Genomic DNA, 17,675 nt, shown 5'->3' on the forward strand with positions numbered 1-17,675 from the left:
ACAGTAACAATTACAGTAGACATTAATTCAACTATATCAATAATCCTTTTGAACATCAATGGCCTAAATGCACCAATTATTTCAAAGTAGGTCAAGAAACAAGACCTAAGTATTAATCTACTTTAAATATAAAGACATATAGAGAATAAAATAAAATTGATGGAGAAAGATATACTATGATAACAGTAACCAAAAGAAAGCAGGAGTAGCTATATTAATACTAATAATGTATTAATTTTAGACAGAGCAGACTTCTGACCAGGGAAAGTTATCAGGGATAAAAAGAGGCATTACATAATGATAAAAGAGTCAATTCTCCAAGAAGCCATATCCATCCTTAATGCATATGCCTCTAACAACAGAGGATCAAAATGCATGGGGCAAAAACTGATAGAACTGCAAAAAGAAATAGATGAATCCAGTATTATAGCTAGGAGACTTCAACACCCCTCTATCAGAAATGGAAAGATTCAGCAAGCAGAACTTCAGTAAGGACATAGTTGAATTCAACAGCACCATCAATCAACCGGATATAATAAATATCTATAGACTACTTCATCCAACAACAGCAGAATGTATATGCTTCTCAAGCTCGCACAAAAAGTTCACCAAGAACACCAAGACACCAATGCCTGCTGTCATACCACAAGGAAATTAAACTAGAAATCAATAACAGAAAGCTGGAACACCCCCCCAACTATATGGGGATTAAACAAAATATGTCTAAATAACATGGGTTAAAGAAGAAATCTCATGAGAAATTGAACAATATTTTGAACTAAATGGATATGAAAACATAACATCAAATTTTGTGGGATGTAGTGAAAGCAGTGCTTAGAAGAATATTTATAGCAATGAAAACATACAGTAGAAAAGAAGAAAGATCTAAAATCAATCATCTAAGCTTCTACCTTAGGAAATTAGAAAAAGAAGAGCAAACTAAATCCAAAGTAAGCAGAAGAAAAGAAATAATAAGAATTAGAGCAGAAATCTATGAAATTGAAAACAGGAAATCAATAGAGAAAATCAACAAAATCAAAAGCTGGTTCTTTGAAAAGATCAATAAAATCAGTAATAGCCAGGTGAACTAAGGAAAAAGAGAGGACTCAAATTACTAATAACATAAATGAAAGAGCAACATCACTATAGACCCTATGGACATTAAAAGGATAATAAAGGAACAATATGAACAACCCTACAGTGCTCGCTTCGGCAGCACATATACTAAAATTGGAACAACCCTATGGCCACAAATTTGATAACCTAGATGAAAATGGACCAATTCCTTGAAAGATACAATCTGCCAAAACTCACACAAGAACAGGCAATCTGAATAGGCCTATATCTAACAAAGAAATTAAATAATACTTAATAACCTTCCAAAATAGAAAGTACCAGGCCGAGAATTCATGGGGAATTCGACAAAATGTTTAAGAGAGAAATTAAATAAATTCTCTACAATATCTTTCAGAACATGGAACTAGAGAGAATACTTCCTAACACACCCTATGAGGCCAGCATTACCCTAATAACAAAACAGACAAAGATATTACAAGAAAAAAAAGTACCGATCAATATCTGTGATAAAATGCAAAAATCCTCAACAAAATATTAGCAAACTGAATGCAAAAATGTAGCCAAAGAATTATACAGCACCACCTAGTGGGATTTATCCCAGATATGCCAGGCTGCTTCATATTCAAAAATCAATTAATATAATCCATCACATCAACAGGCTAAAGAAGAAGAATCACATGGTCATATTAATAGATACAGAAAAAGCATTTTATAAAATCCATCACCCATTCATGATAAAACCTCTCAGTAAACTAAGAATAGAGGGGAACTTCCTCAATTTGATAAAGAATATCTACAAAAACCTATAGGTAACATCATACATCATGGTGAGAAACTTGAAGCTTTCCCACGAAGATCAGAAACAAGGCAAGGATATCTCCAATCACCACTGCTTTTCAACGTCATACTAGAAGTCCTAGCTAATGCAACAAGACAAGAAAAGGAAATAAAAAGAATACAGATTAGGAAGAAAGAAAGAAAACTTTGTTTGTTGATGACATGAGAGCCTAAGTATAAAATCCAAAAGGATCAACAGAAACTCCTGAAACTAATAAGTGATTATAGCAGGGTTGCAGGATATAAGTTTCATACACAAAATTCGATCACTTTCCTATATACCAGCAATGAACAAGTGGAATTTGAAATACTGTTTACAGTAGTACCCCCAAAATGAAATACTTAGGTATAAATCTAACAAAATATGTATGAGATCTATATGAGGAAAACTACAAAATTCTGATGAGAGAAATCAAAGAACTAAATAAACAGAGAGATAATCCATGTTCATGGATAGGAAGAATCAATACTGTCAACATGTCAGTTCTTCCCAACTTGGTCTATGGATTCAAGCAATCCCAATCAATATTCCAACAAGTTATTTTGAAGATATCAACAAACTGATTATAAAGTTTATATGGAGAGGCAAAAGATCCAGAATATTGAAGAAGAACAAAATTGGTGGACTGACACTACCCAACATCAGGACTTATTATAAGGCTACAAAAATCAGGACAGTGTGGTATTAGTAAAAGAATAGACAAATAGATCAATGGAACAGAACAGAGAGCCCATAAATAGACCCATATAAATATAGTCAACTGATCTTTGGCAGAGGAGCAAAGGGAATACAATGGAACAAAGATAATCTTTTCAACAAAAAACGCAGGAACTGGATACCCACTGGCAAAAAATAAATAAACAGGGCTTCCCTGGTGGCACAGTGGTTAAGAATCTGCCTGCCAACGCAGGGGACATGGGTTCAATCCCTGGTCTGGGAAGATCCCACAGCCGTGGTGGAGCAACTAAGCCTGTGCACCACAACTACTGAGCCTATGCTCTAGAGCCCACGAGCCACAACTACTGAGCCCACGTGCCACAACTACTGAAGCCTATGTGCCTAGGGCCCGTGCTCCACAAGAGTAGCCCCCGCTCTCCACAACTAGAGAAAGCCCGCACGCAGCAACGAAGACCCAACGCAGCCAAAAATAAATAAATAAAAAATTTAAAAATAAAAAATAAAATGTTATATATATATATATATATTTATATATATATATGAATCACAGACCTGAATGTAAAACACAAACCTATAAAACTTCTAGAAGATAGCATAGGAGAAAATGTAGATGACTTTGGGTTTGGTGATGACTTTTTACATGCAACACCAGAGGCATGATCCATGAAAGAAATAATTGATAAACTGGACTTCATTAAAATAAAAAATTTCTTCTTTGCAAAAAACACTCTCAAGAGAATAAAGACAAGCCAGAGACTGGGAGAAAATATCTGTAAAAGACATCAGATAAAGGACTGTTATCCAATATATACTTAAAACCCAACAATAAGCAAATGAACAGCCCAATTTTAAAAAGAGGTCAATGACCTTAACAGACACCTCACCCAAGAAAATACACAGACGGCAAGTAAGCGTATGAAAAGCTACTCCACACCATATATCATCAGAAAAATGTAAATTAAAACAACAGTGAGATACCATTACATACCCATTTTGTCAAAATCCAAAACACTGACAACACCAAATTCTCACGAAGATGTGAAGCAACAGGAACTCTCATTCACTGCCGGTGGGAATGCAAAATGGTACAGTCACTTTGGAAGACACTTTGACAGTTTCCTACAAAATTAAACATACTCTTACCATATGATCCAGTGATTGCATCCTTTGGTACTTATGCAAATTGAAAACTTATGTCCACACAAAAATTTGTACATGGATGTCTCTAGCAGTTTTATACATAACTGCCCAAACTTGATGCAACCAAGATATCCTTCTGTAGGTAAGTGGATAAATAAACTTGGTACACCCAGACAACAGAATATTATTCCACGCTAAAAAGAAATGGGCTGTCAAGCCATGAAAAGACATGGAAGAAACATAAATGCATATTACTAAGTGAAAAAAGCCAATCTGAAAAGGTTACATAATGTATGATTCCAACTACATGATTCTGGAAAAGGCACAACTATGGAAAAAGTAGAAAGATCAGTGGTAGCCATGGGTTAGGAGTGAAGGTAGGGTGAATAATAGGTGGAGCACAGAGGATTTTTTAGTGCAATGAAACTACTCTCTGTCTCTCTGTCTCTCTCTCTCTCTCTCTATATATATATATATGGCAATGGATATATGACATTACACATTTGTTAAAACCCATAGAATGTACAACACAAAGAATGAACCCTAAGGTAAACTATGGACTCTGGGTGATACTGATGTGTTCCTGTAGGCTCATCAATTGTACCACTCTGTTGGGGGATGTTGATTATGTATATGTGGGGTTAGGGAGTATACGGAAACTCTCTGTACTTTCTACTCAATTTTGCTATGAATCTAAAAAAAATCTATTTTTTAAAAAAGCAATGGCTTTACAATAATTTTTTAAATAAAATAATAACAGAGGTTTAAATTTTTTTTTAAATCAGAATGGTCATCATCAAAAAAGTCTACAAATAATAAATGCTGGGGAGGGTGTGGAGAAAAGGGAAGCCTCCTGCACTGCTGATGGGCATATAAACTGGTGCAGCCACTATGGAGAACTAAAAACAGAGTTATCATATGATCCAGCAATCCCAATCCTGGGCATATATCCAGAAAAGACGAAAGCTAATTTGAAAAGATGCATGCACCCCAATGTTCATAGCAGCACTATTTACAATAGCTAAGACATGGAAGCAACTGAAATGTCCATGGACAGATGAATGGATAAAGAAGATGTGGTGTATATATACAATGGAATACAACTCAGCCATAAAAAAGGATGAAATAATGTCATTTGCAGAACATGGATGGACCTAGAGATTATCATACTAAGTGAAGTAAGTCAGAGAAAGACAAAGATTATGACATCACTTAAATGTGGAATCTAAAAAACAGTACAAATTAACTTATTTACAAAACAGGAACAGACTCACACACATAGAAAACAAACTTATGGTTACCAAAGGGAAAGGAGGGAGAGGGATAAATTAGGAGTATGGAATTAACAGATACACACTACCATATATAAATTAGATAAACAACAAGGATTTACTGTATAGCACAGGGAACTATATTCAATATCTTTAAATAACTTATAATGGAAAAGAATTTTTTTAAAGATTATATATACAACCAAATCACTTTGCTGTACATCTGAAACTAACACAATATGGTAAATCAACTATATTTCAATAAAAATTTTTTTTAAAGAAAGAAAATTTCCCAGAACTTAGTGACATGTTTGTTTGAAAGAGCCCACTGTGTCTGGCATCATAGATGAAAACAAAGCTACACCAAGAAACATCACTGTAAAATTTGGGGCATGGGAACCAGGAAATTTTCCTACAGATTTCCAGAGAGTTAGAAAAGATCTGGATACAGAATGCTTTTGGACTTCTGAAGACAGGAGGCGATAGCACAGGTATTCAAAATTCTGAAGGAAAATTATTTCCTGCCTGAAATTCTGTGTTTACTTGGATGTGTTCCCCGCAAGAAAGAGGAAGACCTGGGATGCAAGGAATAGGACAGCCACACAGGAAAGAGGAGAAGGGAATTCCCATGGCAGGATGACAGGAGTCCTCAGCACGACAGCTGTACAGAAGTTGTCAGATGGCAGCTGTCCATGTCTGAGCAGGTCAACAGGCTCCAGGGGAGATTTTCTTGGGAAGATGAAATTGTGAAAATAACTGATTTACCCAAATCTGTTAAAAGGAGATTTATGTAAGTGGCTGAGAATTTAGGATTAAATCACAGAGGAACATAGAAAAACTAAGCAAATGGAAAAATAAGACAATTATTAATTATTAGGAAAAAAGTTTTGAGGGAAAATTAATCTTAGGTAACTATATGTTTCAGCTGAGAATATATTAGCATAATTATGTAAACAGTAAACAAAGCTTTTGGCCAACCCAAATTATGATCTACGCATATTGGTAGAATGAGAAAAAAAAGGAAAGATGCAGTGGAAGAAGGGCAGCAAGGAGGAGAAGAATTAAATATTCATCGTAAACCACAGATACTGCCTGCATTTGAAAATCGAGAAATCCAGAAACATGGAGGAGGTAAATACCAAAAGGAGCAGTTACGGTCGTGGTTCCTCTGGAGAAGAGGCCAAGGGGGTAGGGGTGGGGAGCTGCTTGTCAACAACTGAAGGCTCTGAGATTTTATCCCACTTGTGTGCTAACCAGTCAGCTTGCCACAGTTTCATGGAGGCTGGCAGAAGACACAAGACTCCTGCATCAGAGACAAAGAACAGATTGTTAGACACAGCACTAGTAGTATTAGAGTATTATCTTTTGTTTGGTTCCCTGAACCCCAGTTCTCACAGAGTGCTGCCAAGAGAGCCAGCTGGTACCTGTACACACAGTGTAAGTACAGGAGAAGAAGCCTGAGCTGAGACAGCCTGAATTGCTCATAATGGACAGTAAGTCTGCCTGCCTTTTTGCTTCAGAGGAAGATGCTGTCTCTTCCAAGGTTGCTTGCTGTGCAAACATGTCGGAAAAGATTGTAGGGAACAAAGTAGGGCAGTCAGTGCCTCACTCACGAGACGTGAAGACCAATGGAGGAATTCTCAAAAGTGATGCTTTTCTTAATAAACCTCCTCGAATTATTTGATTTTTTAAAATTACATGCACGTATAACTTTCATTAAAAAAATGAAAATTTACTTAGGAATTTTACGTTATTAAAACAACTTGCCTGACACTCCTACTGACTGGGTATCTCTTCTTTCCAATGGAGAGCCAAAGTCGGAAAAAAAAATTGGAAAAGGAAGTTTTCCAAAACTTCGTGCAGGGCGGGCTGGCCCTAGTGAAGGGCGTTCCCAACCCCAGCTGTCCAATCTGTGCTGAGACCCAGGCGGTGAGGCCCGCGAGCCCGCCCTTCCCTGGCCCTGGCCTCGCATCGGGGCAGGCTCCATACGCCCCGAGCGCCCGAGTCTGCACCTGCAAGACCCGGATGGGGCGGCCCAACGCCGTGGCTGGTGGAGAGATGCAAGCCACGTGTGTCAAGTGCCCGGAGCAGCACTTTTGTAGCTGTGTTGATTGCAATGATCCGGGATGTGAACCAAGCCTCGCTGGAAAAAAAAAAAAAAAAAAAAAAAAGCATCATGGTCCAGTTGACTAGCCAGCGGGGGCTCATTCGGGGCTGAGGGCCAGAGCGGGTCTCCAGAGCACAGCGCAGGAAGAGGGGTGGGCAACTCTGCCGTGTCGCCGCAGGATCCCCGGGCCCGGGGGACGAACGCGACATCTCCTCGCTGGTGCGCACAGGCGCCCTGGCCCTGCAGGGCGCTCGGACCGCTCGCTCCCTCCCTTGCAGCTCCCTCGCCCGGCCTCTGACCCGCACAATCCCAAGCCGGGGACGGGCGTGGGCGCTTCTCCGAGAAGCGGGTCTGCACTCCTACCCCTCCCTCCCTCCCTCCCTCACCGGCCGAAGCCTAAGGCCACGGAGGGAGCCTGGCCTGAGCGGATCCCGTTTATCAGCCCCATCTCCCATTACATAAGGCGGCGCCTATCTCCAGGGCATCGCCACAACCGCGGGCCTTCTCCCACGCGCGGGGGCGCACCTACCCACCGCTCCCCGCTTGGTTTTGCTGGTCCTAGAGGGGGAGGGAGGCGTTCCACTCATCTTGACGCAACCCACGGTGGTTCCCCATTCCTTCCGCCAACACAGGGACCCCCACGGGAGATTCTACTGACCCTAGTCTGCAGATAAGGAAACTGAGGTCACAGAAGCAGGCGGCGGCACTCCAGGCACTGGGGAGCCACGAGGGGCAGGGCCCAGCTTGCAAGCGTTAGGGCCTGCAATTGTGCTGGGAAACTTGGGGCTGGGAGAGAAGAGAGGGTGGGAATCACGTTACCAGTGAGAGGAGAGGGTGGGCAAGGCTGGGAGTCTTCTAAGCAGGGGTGACAGCCCCAGCGTCCCTTGGAGGACCCTTGTGAGGAGGCTGAGCCCCATTGTCATTGGACAGAGAGGCAGCCTGAGCAGACAGAGAGGGGGCCGAGATGGGGAGGCACTGGCTTAGGGGAGGAAGTGGGTGAGGGAGAGACTTGACATCAGCACCCAAGAGGCAAATGCTGTGGCCTCAGTTGCACGGGTTTCTGGAGGACTTCTGGAGGAATGAGGGAAAAGCAGGGAAATGGCTACATGCCAGTGTCCCTGCAGGGGGTGGGCTGCCCACAGGGGACCCTGGAGTGGGGGCAGGCCCAGGAGTCACACTCCACAGCCTTCAATCTGCAAGGGAAACTTGAGGCCTCAGAGGGCAGAGGTGGTCGCCCCAGGTCTCAAGTGGCAGTGGGAACAGTGAGTCTCCAGGGCTAAGGCTGGGTCCACCTCTTGCCCGCCCCACCCACTGAGGGTCTCCCAGCAGGACGGACCCACACTGAAGGCTGGGTGGGGCACCCAGTGTCCAGGCTGCACATGTTTAGAGTTATCAGCCAAACAACTTTTCAAAGGAAAGATCCCAGGAGGATCCCTGAGTCTGACTGGATCTTTCAATGGAGACCTGGGAATCTGCACTTCCATGGTCCTTCCCACAGCGGGGCCAACAGGGAATCAGGTGGGCCAAAAGAAGTGAACTTCACTCTTCTCCCTTTATCCTGTTTGAATTCTGTACCCAGAGCAAGTTTTGTTTTGGTAATGTAACAGACCAGTTCACTGAAAAAAATAAAACCCCCAGATTCCCACATCTGATAGACTGTGGTCACAGCACTGTCTGCCCAGCATTTCTGGTGACCTAAAGGGATCTGAGGACAGGAGCTGGGTGGCACCTAGGGTGGACACTGGGCAAAAGTGCTGGATTTCTAGCTGGCACAGTTGACACCAGGCTGCCCTCAGGGCCCTCTCACCTACCCCACCAGTAAGCTCATCCAGACCTTGGAAACTGCCCCAGACCCCTCTCAGTAATAAGCCTAGAAGAAATCAAATTCTTTCCTTTATGTGACGCTGGATTTTCCACAAAGTAAAATCAAGATGAGTAAAGATGTGGTTTGTAGATAGTGCCTGACAAAGCGGAGACCAGGGTGTGAGGCATCACCACTTGGGCCTATAAAAGCTGCCACAAGAGGACAAGGCCACAAGATACTCAGCTTAGGCCAGCCTATGCGTCTGCTTCTCACTCTTCTGTGCTGGATCTAGGCTCCATGGCGCTCTGGTTGACTGTGGTCATTGCTCTCACCTGCTTTGGTGGCTTCGCCTCCCTGGGCCCTGTGCCTCCCTCTACAGCCCTCAAGGAGCTCATTGAAGAGCTGGTCAATATCACCCAGAACCAGAAGGTGAGTGCCTGTTGGCCAGGGTCCTAGCTCTGGGGGTGCAGGGGTGGGGGACTCTCAGGAAGGGTACTGGTCATGGTCTGGGCCATGAAGGCTGGGCCTGGTCCTAAGATGCCTGTAGGTCAGGAAGAAGCCCCAAGGACTAGGGGATGAGCCTGGCCATGGGGGAGGGGAGCCAGGTTGGGGTGGGGGATGCAGTAATATGGGCGGACCCAAGAAGGAATGTGGCAGAGTCCCCAGAGATCACCTGCTCCCCTGGCCTGGCCCTGCCTGCCACGGCAAGCTCCTACTCAGCCGTTTCTGAACAGAGGAGACCGGAGAAGGGCTGGCAACCTCCTAGAACTATTTGGCATTTGCCAGTTGGCTTTGAATGTGATAATGGGGCCGTTATTCACAGCATCTTAGTTAAGCCCATTCTTATGGAAGAATCCATCAGTAGAGTCAGCTCCTCTCCCCAGTGGTGATGGCCCACACTTTCTGAGCACTAATAATGTACCAGGCCCACTGCCGGGGCTTTACATCTCATTTCATCGCTGCCAACCACCTTAAGAGACAGGTACGATACCCCATTTTACTGACTAAGTGTCAGTGAGGTTAACTGACGAAAGTCAGATTAAACCAGTATTGGACGACACCAGAGGGCCCATGCTCCGAACTGCGGTATCCTCAATTCCGGAGGCGGGCTGTTTACACACTAGACCCACACGGCCTCTCATCTGATTGGCCTGGTCACCCCCTCCCTCACCTGACGCTGCCCTGGACCTTCCCTGCAGGCCCCTGATTGACTGGCCTGTGTCATCTGTCCTCCTGCCCTGGCTATGGCAAGCTTCGCAAAAGGCTTGTCCCTCACTGGCTGTGTTACTCAGTTTTTCTCTCTCAGCTCCAAGACCCTGTACAATGGGTCTCCCCCGCTGTGCAGAGCAGGAACTGAAGCTCAGGAACACTGAAGGTCCCAGGCCTGCCCCTGCTCTATGGGGATGCCTGTGGGGCCTGATCCCTGTGGAGACTTGGCCTGGGCTGGCTGGGCAGGTCTGGGAACCTGCCAGCACTCAGCTCACTGTCCTCTGCTCCCTCAGGCACCCCTGTGCAATGGCAGCATGGTGTGGAGTGTCAACCTGACAGCCAACATGGTGAGGACCCCTGGGCACTGGGGGGAGGTGGCTGAGGCTGAAGCCCTCTGTTCGTCTTTTCTGAGCCTTGCTCACACGGGTGGCGGTTCCAGGCAGGCTTCAAGAGCCACTCTCCACCCCTCATCATCTAGGCTCCCCACCACCCAGACCCACCTCCACCAGGCCTCCCAGCCCCCTCCCTCCTGCAAACTCACTGAATGTGCTGCCTGACCCCCCCCACATTTTCGTCCCCACAGTACTGTGCGGCCCTGGAAGCCCTGATCAACGTCTCCAACTGCAGTGCCATCCAAAGGACCCAGAGGATGCTGAGCGCACTCTGTCTTCACAAGCCCTCAGCTGGGGTAAGGCCCCCCTGCCCCCCCCGACCCTGCACCCACTTCTCCCAGGCCTGGGCTCACCCTGGGAGCTTCAGGGGAAGCTGGCTGAGCATCTGAGGCATGTGTCCACAAAGCGGTGGGCCCACTGTAGAAGCAGGGGCGTGCCTTTGGGATTTCCAAGACGTGGCCTGAGGGCTCCTGACTCCTACATGAGCTTCAGTTCCACATCTGTAAAATGTGGGTAATAACAGTACTCACCTCATGGGGGCTTTTGTGGGGATTGAACCAGCCGGTCCCCAGAAAGCCCCTGGTAGATGCTGATTGTCCTGGTTCTGGCGTTCCACTAACATGCTGGCCTCTTTGCCCTGCAGCAGGTTTCCAGCGATCACATCCGAGACACCAAAATTGAAGTGGCCCACTTCTTAAAAGACCTGCTCAAACATTCAAGGAACATTTTTCGCTATGGAAAATTCAGCTGAAACATGAAGAGCTAGCATTATTATTTGCAGAGGCAGACCCTGACCATCTAAGTTGCAGATTTATTTTTCTTTCAGATGTCAAAAATTTCTTGGGGAGACTGGAAGAGGGTTAGGGAGGGGGGTAAGATTTCCTTAGCTTAGACCTGAGCCTGTGCTGCCTGCCTTGAGCCCAGCCAATCCCACCTGCCCTGTGCCTTGGTGCCCGGGGCTCAGCCTGGTGGGCCTCCTCCATCTGGGGCTCTGAGCTGGGTGGACAAGGATGGACACTGCCCCACTTGACCTCCACCTCCTCAGAACAAACTAGCATTACAATGGGTGCCACCCTCGTCAGACAGCCAGTGGAGGAGCCACCTGCTTTACACGGGGGCAACTGAGGCAGAGAGCAGCCCAGGCACATTTCTTCTTGGCCTTATTTATTATTGTGTGTTATTTAAACAAGTGTTTTTGTCTGTGGGGATAGGGAGGGACTGTTACTGCCAGAACTTGGAGCCAAGGGCCTGGAGACTTGGGGCTCCAGCACTAAAGCAGCGAGCATTAGAAATCCCTGGCAGTAAGTACTGTATGCAAACTTCTGCTACCTCACTGGGGTCCTGGGGCCGGGGCAGGGGACAGGTCAGAGGGCCAGAGTAGCCACTCTTGTCTGACGGCCAGCATTCGGCCCTCAGCCGAGTAATTTATTGTTTTTCCTTGTATTTAAAGTTAAGTATTAAAATATGTTATCAAAGAGTTAATAATATATAGGAGAGCAGCCTAGAACACGGCATGTGGTGTGGATTGTGGGGAGGGGTCATTGGATAAGTTGTTTCATTGACTTTGTCAAGCTGGAAGCCAGAAATAAAGATGGTGACAAGAGACCTGATGGTGTTTGCCTCTTATGTTGGCATTTGGGGACGCGGGCCTGTGTTCTGAAGACTCTGAGGAGCGTTTGGGAGGCAGGGCAGTTGGAGGGGGGCCTAGGATGGAGCGGAGGGGGAGTGAAGTACAAGACCTGGGCTGAAAAAAAAGCAAGCCAGTGCCTGGGGAGAGGGGACCTGGCCAGGAGGAGTTCCCCACCACCACCTGCAGGGAGGTGGAAGAAGCATGGGCCAGGGTGTCGGGGTTCAAGGAAGGTGTCTGGAGCAGGTAGAGACCTCAGAAGTGGTCTCATGACGACAGCCCTGGATGAGTGGCCAGCCTGTGTCTGGCACCACCCACACACCTGCTGGTGTCACCCATAGAAAGCTCAGGGAAGAGAAGGTGGCTTGCCCAAGGTCCCACAGCTGGTATGGAGCAAAGCCAGGATTTGAACCCCAAACTCACTCCAACTCCAAAGCTCACACACTTAACCACCTTGCCTCCCTCTGTCCAAATGCCATCTGGCCTGAATGCACGACCTTTGTAATACTGTCACCAGCCTGTGTGGGCACCTCCCCTGACGGGGAGCTCACTACTTGCTCTCTAGGTACAGCCCATTCAATGTCTGGACACCTCTCATCACAAGAAAGTGCACACTCGCCACCTCTGTGAACAAAGATGCACCAGTGACTTGTGGCCACTGGACTGTGGAGTGACTGGGGTGGAAAGCCAAGGTCACAGGGCCCTGATCAGACTGCTCCTTTCCAAGCAGGTGTTTTTGCTTCTCCTTCAGTCAAGGCTAGCACGTGGAGGGCAGAAAGCAGCAAGCCTCAGCAAGCCACAGCTAATGGGCACACCCATTAGCCACGGTTTACACTGTGAATATTCAGAAGGCAGGATGCCTCTTGCAATGGGCGGTGGGTCATCAGAGACCAGCCTCAAATGCTGAGTGGGAGGCAGGCACCCTCCCTGGGGGAGCCCAGAGCCCTGTGGGAACATCTATAGCGATGCTCACAAGTCAGTGGAGGCAGCCACTCAGGAGCAGTGAGAGCTCATGCCGTGTGTGATTCAGGCAGCAGAGGCCACGGCAGGACCTGTCCAGGGTGCAGATGACTGCGGCAGACTGCTCCAGGGACCACTCTCAAATGGAGTGAACCCCTCATTTCCACCCAGGCAGATGTGAGGGAAGAAGCCACAGTCAACTGTGCAGGGATCTGGGGATGCTCAGCCCAGGAAGGGAAGACCTGGGAGGAGGCACGGGAGCTGAGTGTCCCATGGGCTGCCCAGCGTGGGAAGTGACGGTCTCAGAACCTGTTAAGTCCCACTACATTTGCTGAGGACTGCCTGAGGCCTGCACTGCACCAGCTGCCTGGGCTAGTGGTGACCAAGACACCACATGCACTCAAAGTTTAGCAGCAGAAAGAAGTCTTTAAACAGGGGGGGTCTGGAGAAGGGTGTTCTACCCTGGGAAGGTGGGAAGCTCAAATGTCAGGGGTGAGGGTAGGAGTGAGATCTCCGCTATCCTCCTCCATCCAGAGATTCGAGGATTTTAAGGTCAGAAGAATATTTATGGAAGATTGATTTTTCTTCTTCTTTAACACAAAACTTAGCTATCCATTCTCTGGTAGCATCACCTTTGACCCACGTTCTCTCTGCCCAAGCAGGGCATTGGTCTGTCTGTCCAAAAGGAAGATGGAAAGGCTTCCGGTGAAATTCCCTGTGAATTTCTCAAGAACAAAGACTGGAATTGAGGTTGGCCTCAGGGAGGACCCCTTAGGATTTCCCAAGCCATAGTCAGGAGGGCCCTGCTGCTGGGGGCACAGTGCCGACAATGCCGCCTGGACCCCACCACTAGGGGTCTGCAGCGCACCACATCCTCAGCCACCCGCAGCTCCCTGCCTGCGCCTCCGCCTCACCCGAGACTGTCCCTAGAGAGGAGCCTGTGGTCGCGGGGGCGTGTGCAGTGAGCCGGAGGGGGCTGGGGGCCTTCCAGGGATGACAGACCTCACAGAGCCACAGAACCAAGCCGCTGTTGCTGGCAGTGGGAAAGGGGGCCAGTCAGGAATGAGAGATAAGGAAGAGAGAGGGGAAGAAAAAGATATGTGTCAGCTCTTGTGGCTTGGAATATCACCACCTGGGGACTGACCCCTCCAGGTATATGCTGGAAGTTTTCTCTAGCCATGTGGTCTCACTTCTTTCATGCACAAGGCAAACCCCAAACAGGGCCCAGGGAGAAGGGGCATCAGGAAGAGACAGAAGGCTTGGTGAGTGGGAGGGAGATGCTGGTCATGGGGCCCCGGGTGGGGAGCCCCTTGGCCCACCGGGAACCCCAGGCCTAGGAGGTTTCACTGGAAGAGGGGCTGGGGCTCAAGTGAGAAGTGAGACACACACACAGGTTTCCAGTGAACTTGGCGCCAAACACCTCTGTTTGCCGCTCAGATGAGGTGTCAGAAAACACTCCGAGTCACCTCGGGGGTTTCTCTGAGGCTGGTCGTCTGAACTGCTCAGGACCCAGGAGGACAAGGGCCTGCATCTTGTTTCCTTGTGACCGAGCAGCTTGAAGGCTGGGGTTTATCGAATGCAACAGCTTATCGCTTTTTCATTACGATCAACGGGGCAGTGCCTTCTGCTTATGATCTTAACTTAGCTGGTCAGTTTGAACAAACTCAAATCCTGTTCCTCCCTTGAGCTGACTCCCTTCTAAGGGAGTCTTAGAAGACCCAGACGAGTCTAGGCTGACCACATCCAGACAGGGCAGCCTGGCCTGGGACACACAGGCCAGGCACCCAGCCTTTCCAGAGGTCCAAGCCGGTGTCAGAACTGGTGGCTGTATCACCCCTCCCACACGTTGCCCACTCCTACTCTGAAAAATAAAAGTCACAAAGCCTCATTATCTTCACTCATTTCTCAGCTCCACCCAAAAGCAACAGAGCACAGGGTTTGCAACAAACTTTCCCCGATCAACTGATTTCTCAGCAGCAAGGGAGGGCCCCATGACGAAGCCATTTGAAATCCCAGAAGCGATTTTCTACTTACGACCTCACTTTCTGTTGCACCCTCTCCCTTCCCCTCCTGAGTGCCTTCTCTTGTGGAAAGTGATTCTCTCAAAGCATCGTTCAGAAACACCCCCAGCCCACGTGCTGCCTGGGCAGATGCTGCTGTGTGGTCGCCAGTGACGCAGACGCCATAATTAAATATAGCAACTCTCATCAGTTCCGCTCTCTGCATCACTTGGACAAGCGTGGGGCCCGAGGGCTCTTCCTGAAACCCACGAAGGTGAGAAGGCCTGGCAATCCCTGTAGACCCAAGCTGATGGCCTCTGGTGGACCAGAGGGGCCTAGGCCAGAAGGAGTCACCTCACTAGAAAAGCAGTTTCTCATTCATTGTCTTCTCTTTCTTCTAATCTCTGTCTTCCCATATTTTCTATGAATAATGAGCATACATTCATTTCCCACTGGGGGACAAAGACAAATTTAGTTTAAAAAAATAAAGCAACAGAACATGGAATTGACACCTGGTCCATGAGGCAGGAGGGAGCTGATCAAAACTGGGGTTGGGAAGGGCCAGCAGCGTACCTGGGAGGCACGAGCCCAGGACCCCTCATCTCAGGTCTAACTGCTCCCTGGGATCAGCTGTCTCAGAAGAGGAGGTGGGCCTTTGTAGGGGCCTGGGACGCAGGAGGTCCTGTACTATTCCCCTCATGGGTTGGACCTCCTTGGGCCAATCAGATCCTGTGTTTCTGAAGAGAGAAGAAGACGTTCCATTCTTGGGGGTCTTTACCTCGCCTGACCTGCCTGGAGGTGGGGACAGGGGGATCAGAGGGGCAGGAGATGGGAAAGGGTGGGCCGCCAGCCCAGCTCTGAAGCTAAAGAGACATGGATGCCCTGCGGGTAGATGGACAGCTCCTGCAGACTCCTCAGCCAGCTTCCCTCTCTTCCAGGAGAAGAAGCTACTTTACCCTCTGCTTGGCAAAGCCCAAGTCCACAGCCGTGCCTGTCTCAGCTCCCTCCTTCCATTGTCCCCTCGTCTCCATGTCGGCGGTCCTCCCTGCGTCTATGCCCAGAATCCTATTACCCCTGCCTTCTACAGGGGCTCGGGGCAAGGACTTCAGGGTCCAAACCACCCTGGCTTCAAGTCCCAGCTGTCCCCTTGACTTCCCCTGTTGCGACTCAGGCAGAGTCTCAGCTGCCCCTCTGTGAAATGGAGCTCCATGCATTCATGCAACAAGGATTTCCTGAGGCCTTTATTAGGTGCCAGACACTGTTCTAGGTGTTGGGGACACATGGTGAAAAAAACAAGATTACTTCTAGTGGGGGGACAGGATGCACAAACAAGAGAATGCAGGGTGTGCAAGGGGGCAGTGAGCGCTGCAGAGGGCAACGGAGCAGTCGGGGGCAGGTAGAGGCTGCTGCCATGTTGTGAGAGGAGGTCAGAGAAGTCCCTCTGGTGAGACAGGATAGAACCAAGATCTGGATGAAATGGGAGGAGCGGGGAGAAAGCTGTTCACACAACAGAGGGAAACGTCCAGGAAGAGGGGACAGCGAGTGTCAAAGTCTTAGCAATAGCAAGCACTCGTGTGGCTGAGCAGAGGATGGGCAGGACTGGGCTTTCCTCCAGCTCTAGGTGTGATGAAGCGACACTGGCTGCTGTGTGAAGACCAGACCATGGAGACAAGGGTAGGGCAGAATGACTAGTCAGGAGGCTCCTGTGGAAACCCAGGTGGGAAATGACAGTGGACGTGGCAGTGGAGGGTGGGATGTGGTCAGATTCTGGAGATATCTGGGTCATCTATATAATATACACGTATTTGTATACATAATTTACATCAACATTATATATGATATATAATCATTGTAAATATATGTATATAATACATAAATATAAATACTAAACATATATTTAATTTTTCTACCCATATAAGTCTTAGTAACTCCCAGGTATCCATTGACCAACTTCAACAGTTAGCAACTCATCTCTGCCCCATCTGCCCTGCTTCCGAGCAGGGCTGCACTCTGCAGGCAGAGGCTTTGGCGGCAGATTGGGTGTGGGGCACGGGAGGTTTGCACCATGATGTGAGCACCCTGAAGGATGGAGCTGCCATTTACAGAGTTGAGGAAGCCTGTGCTCAAGTGTGTCCCATTTAAAAAATAATTATTGATCGTGTGTGGTCCCCCACCCCTCGCAACTAGCACCCCAACATAGCTGGCCTTCCGAAATGCACCTACACCACTGTTTCCATTTCGTGAGCCTACTGCGTGCCAGAAGCCCCCTCAGTGATGTCACCGATTTTCTCCCATCACTAAACCCAGCAGAAGCCCTTCTGCCCCTATCTCACCTGACCCTGAGGAACATGTGACGCTGCTGACCACTCACTTGTCCTCGGAGGCTCACGCCTGGGTCCCCTCTCGGGCTCTTGGCTGCCTGCCTCCTCTCCTTCCTTCTGTGTTTCCAGTGCTGCAGTCATTTCCTGTTCCCTCTCTTCCCTCGTCCTCCCATCCAGGACCACACTGTTCCCTTGGCTTCCCCTCGTCCTCTGTCTACAACGCAGACCCTCCTCAGCTCAGAGCTGCAGGC

General features: G+C 48.0%; 1 protein-coding gene across 1 annotated transcript; it reads left to right on the forward strand.

The window, feature by feature from the left end:
* Positions 1-9,212: 9,212 nt before the first annotated feature.
* IL13 (interleukin 13) lies at positions 9,213-11,267 on the forward strand. The gene is made up of 4 exons (XM_060091925.1): positions 9,213-9,344; positions 10,418-10,471; positions 10,708-10,812; positions 11,163-11,267. Exons 1-4 carry the CDS (start codon positions 9,213-9,215, stop codon positions 11,265-11,267), a joined length of 396 nt encoding a protein of 131 aa, XP_059947908.1.
* The last annotated feature ends 6,408 nt before the right edge of the window (positions 11,268-17,675 follow it).

This window comes from Mesoplodon densirostris, chromosome 3 (genome assembly GCF_025265405.1).
Source record: "Mesoplodon densirostris isolate mMesDen1 chromosome 3, mMesDen1 primary haplotype, whole genome shotgun sequence".
Classification (NCBI taxonomy): Eukaryota; Metazoa; Chordata; class Mammalia; order Artiodactyla; family Ziphiidae; genus Mesoplodon; species Mesoplodon densirostris.

What these genes read in the sequence shown, in the direction of transcription:
- IL13 (XM_060091925.1), top strand. Translation starts at nt 9,213, where the DNA reads ATGGCGCTCTGGTTGACTGTGGTCATTGCTCTCACCTGCTTTGGTGGC. An exon ending in ATATCACCCAGAACCAGAAG is followed by an intron (nt 9,345 to 10,417) that starts GTGAGTGCCTGT and finishes CTGCTCCCTCAG; the next exon opens with GCACCCCTGTGCAATGGCAG. An exon ending in TCAACCTGACAGCCAACATG is followed by an intron (nt 10,472 to 10,707) that starts GTGAGGACCCCT and finishes TCGTCCCCACAG; the next exon opens with TACTGTGCGGCCCTGGAAGC.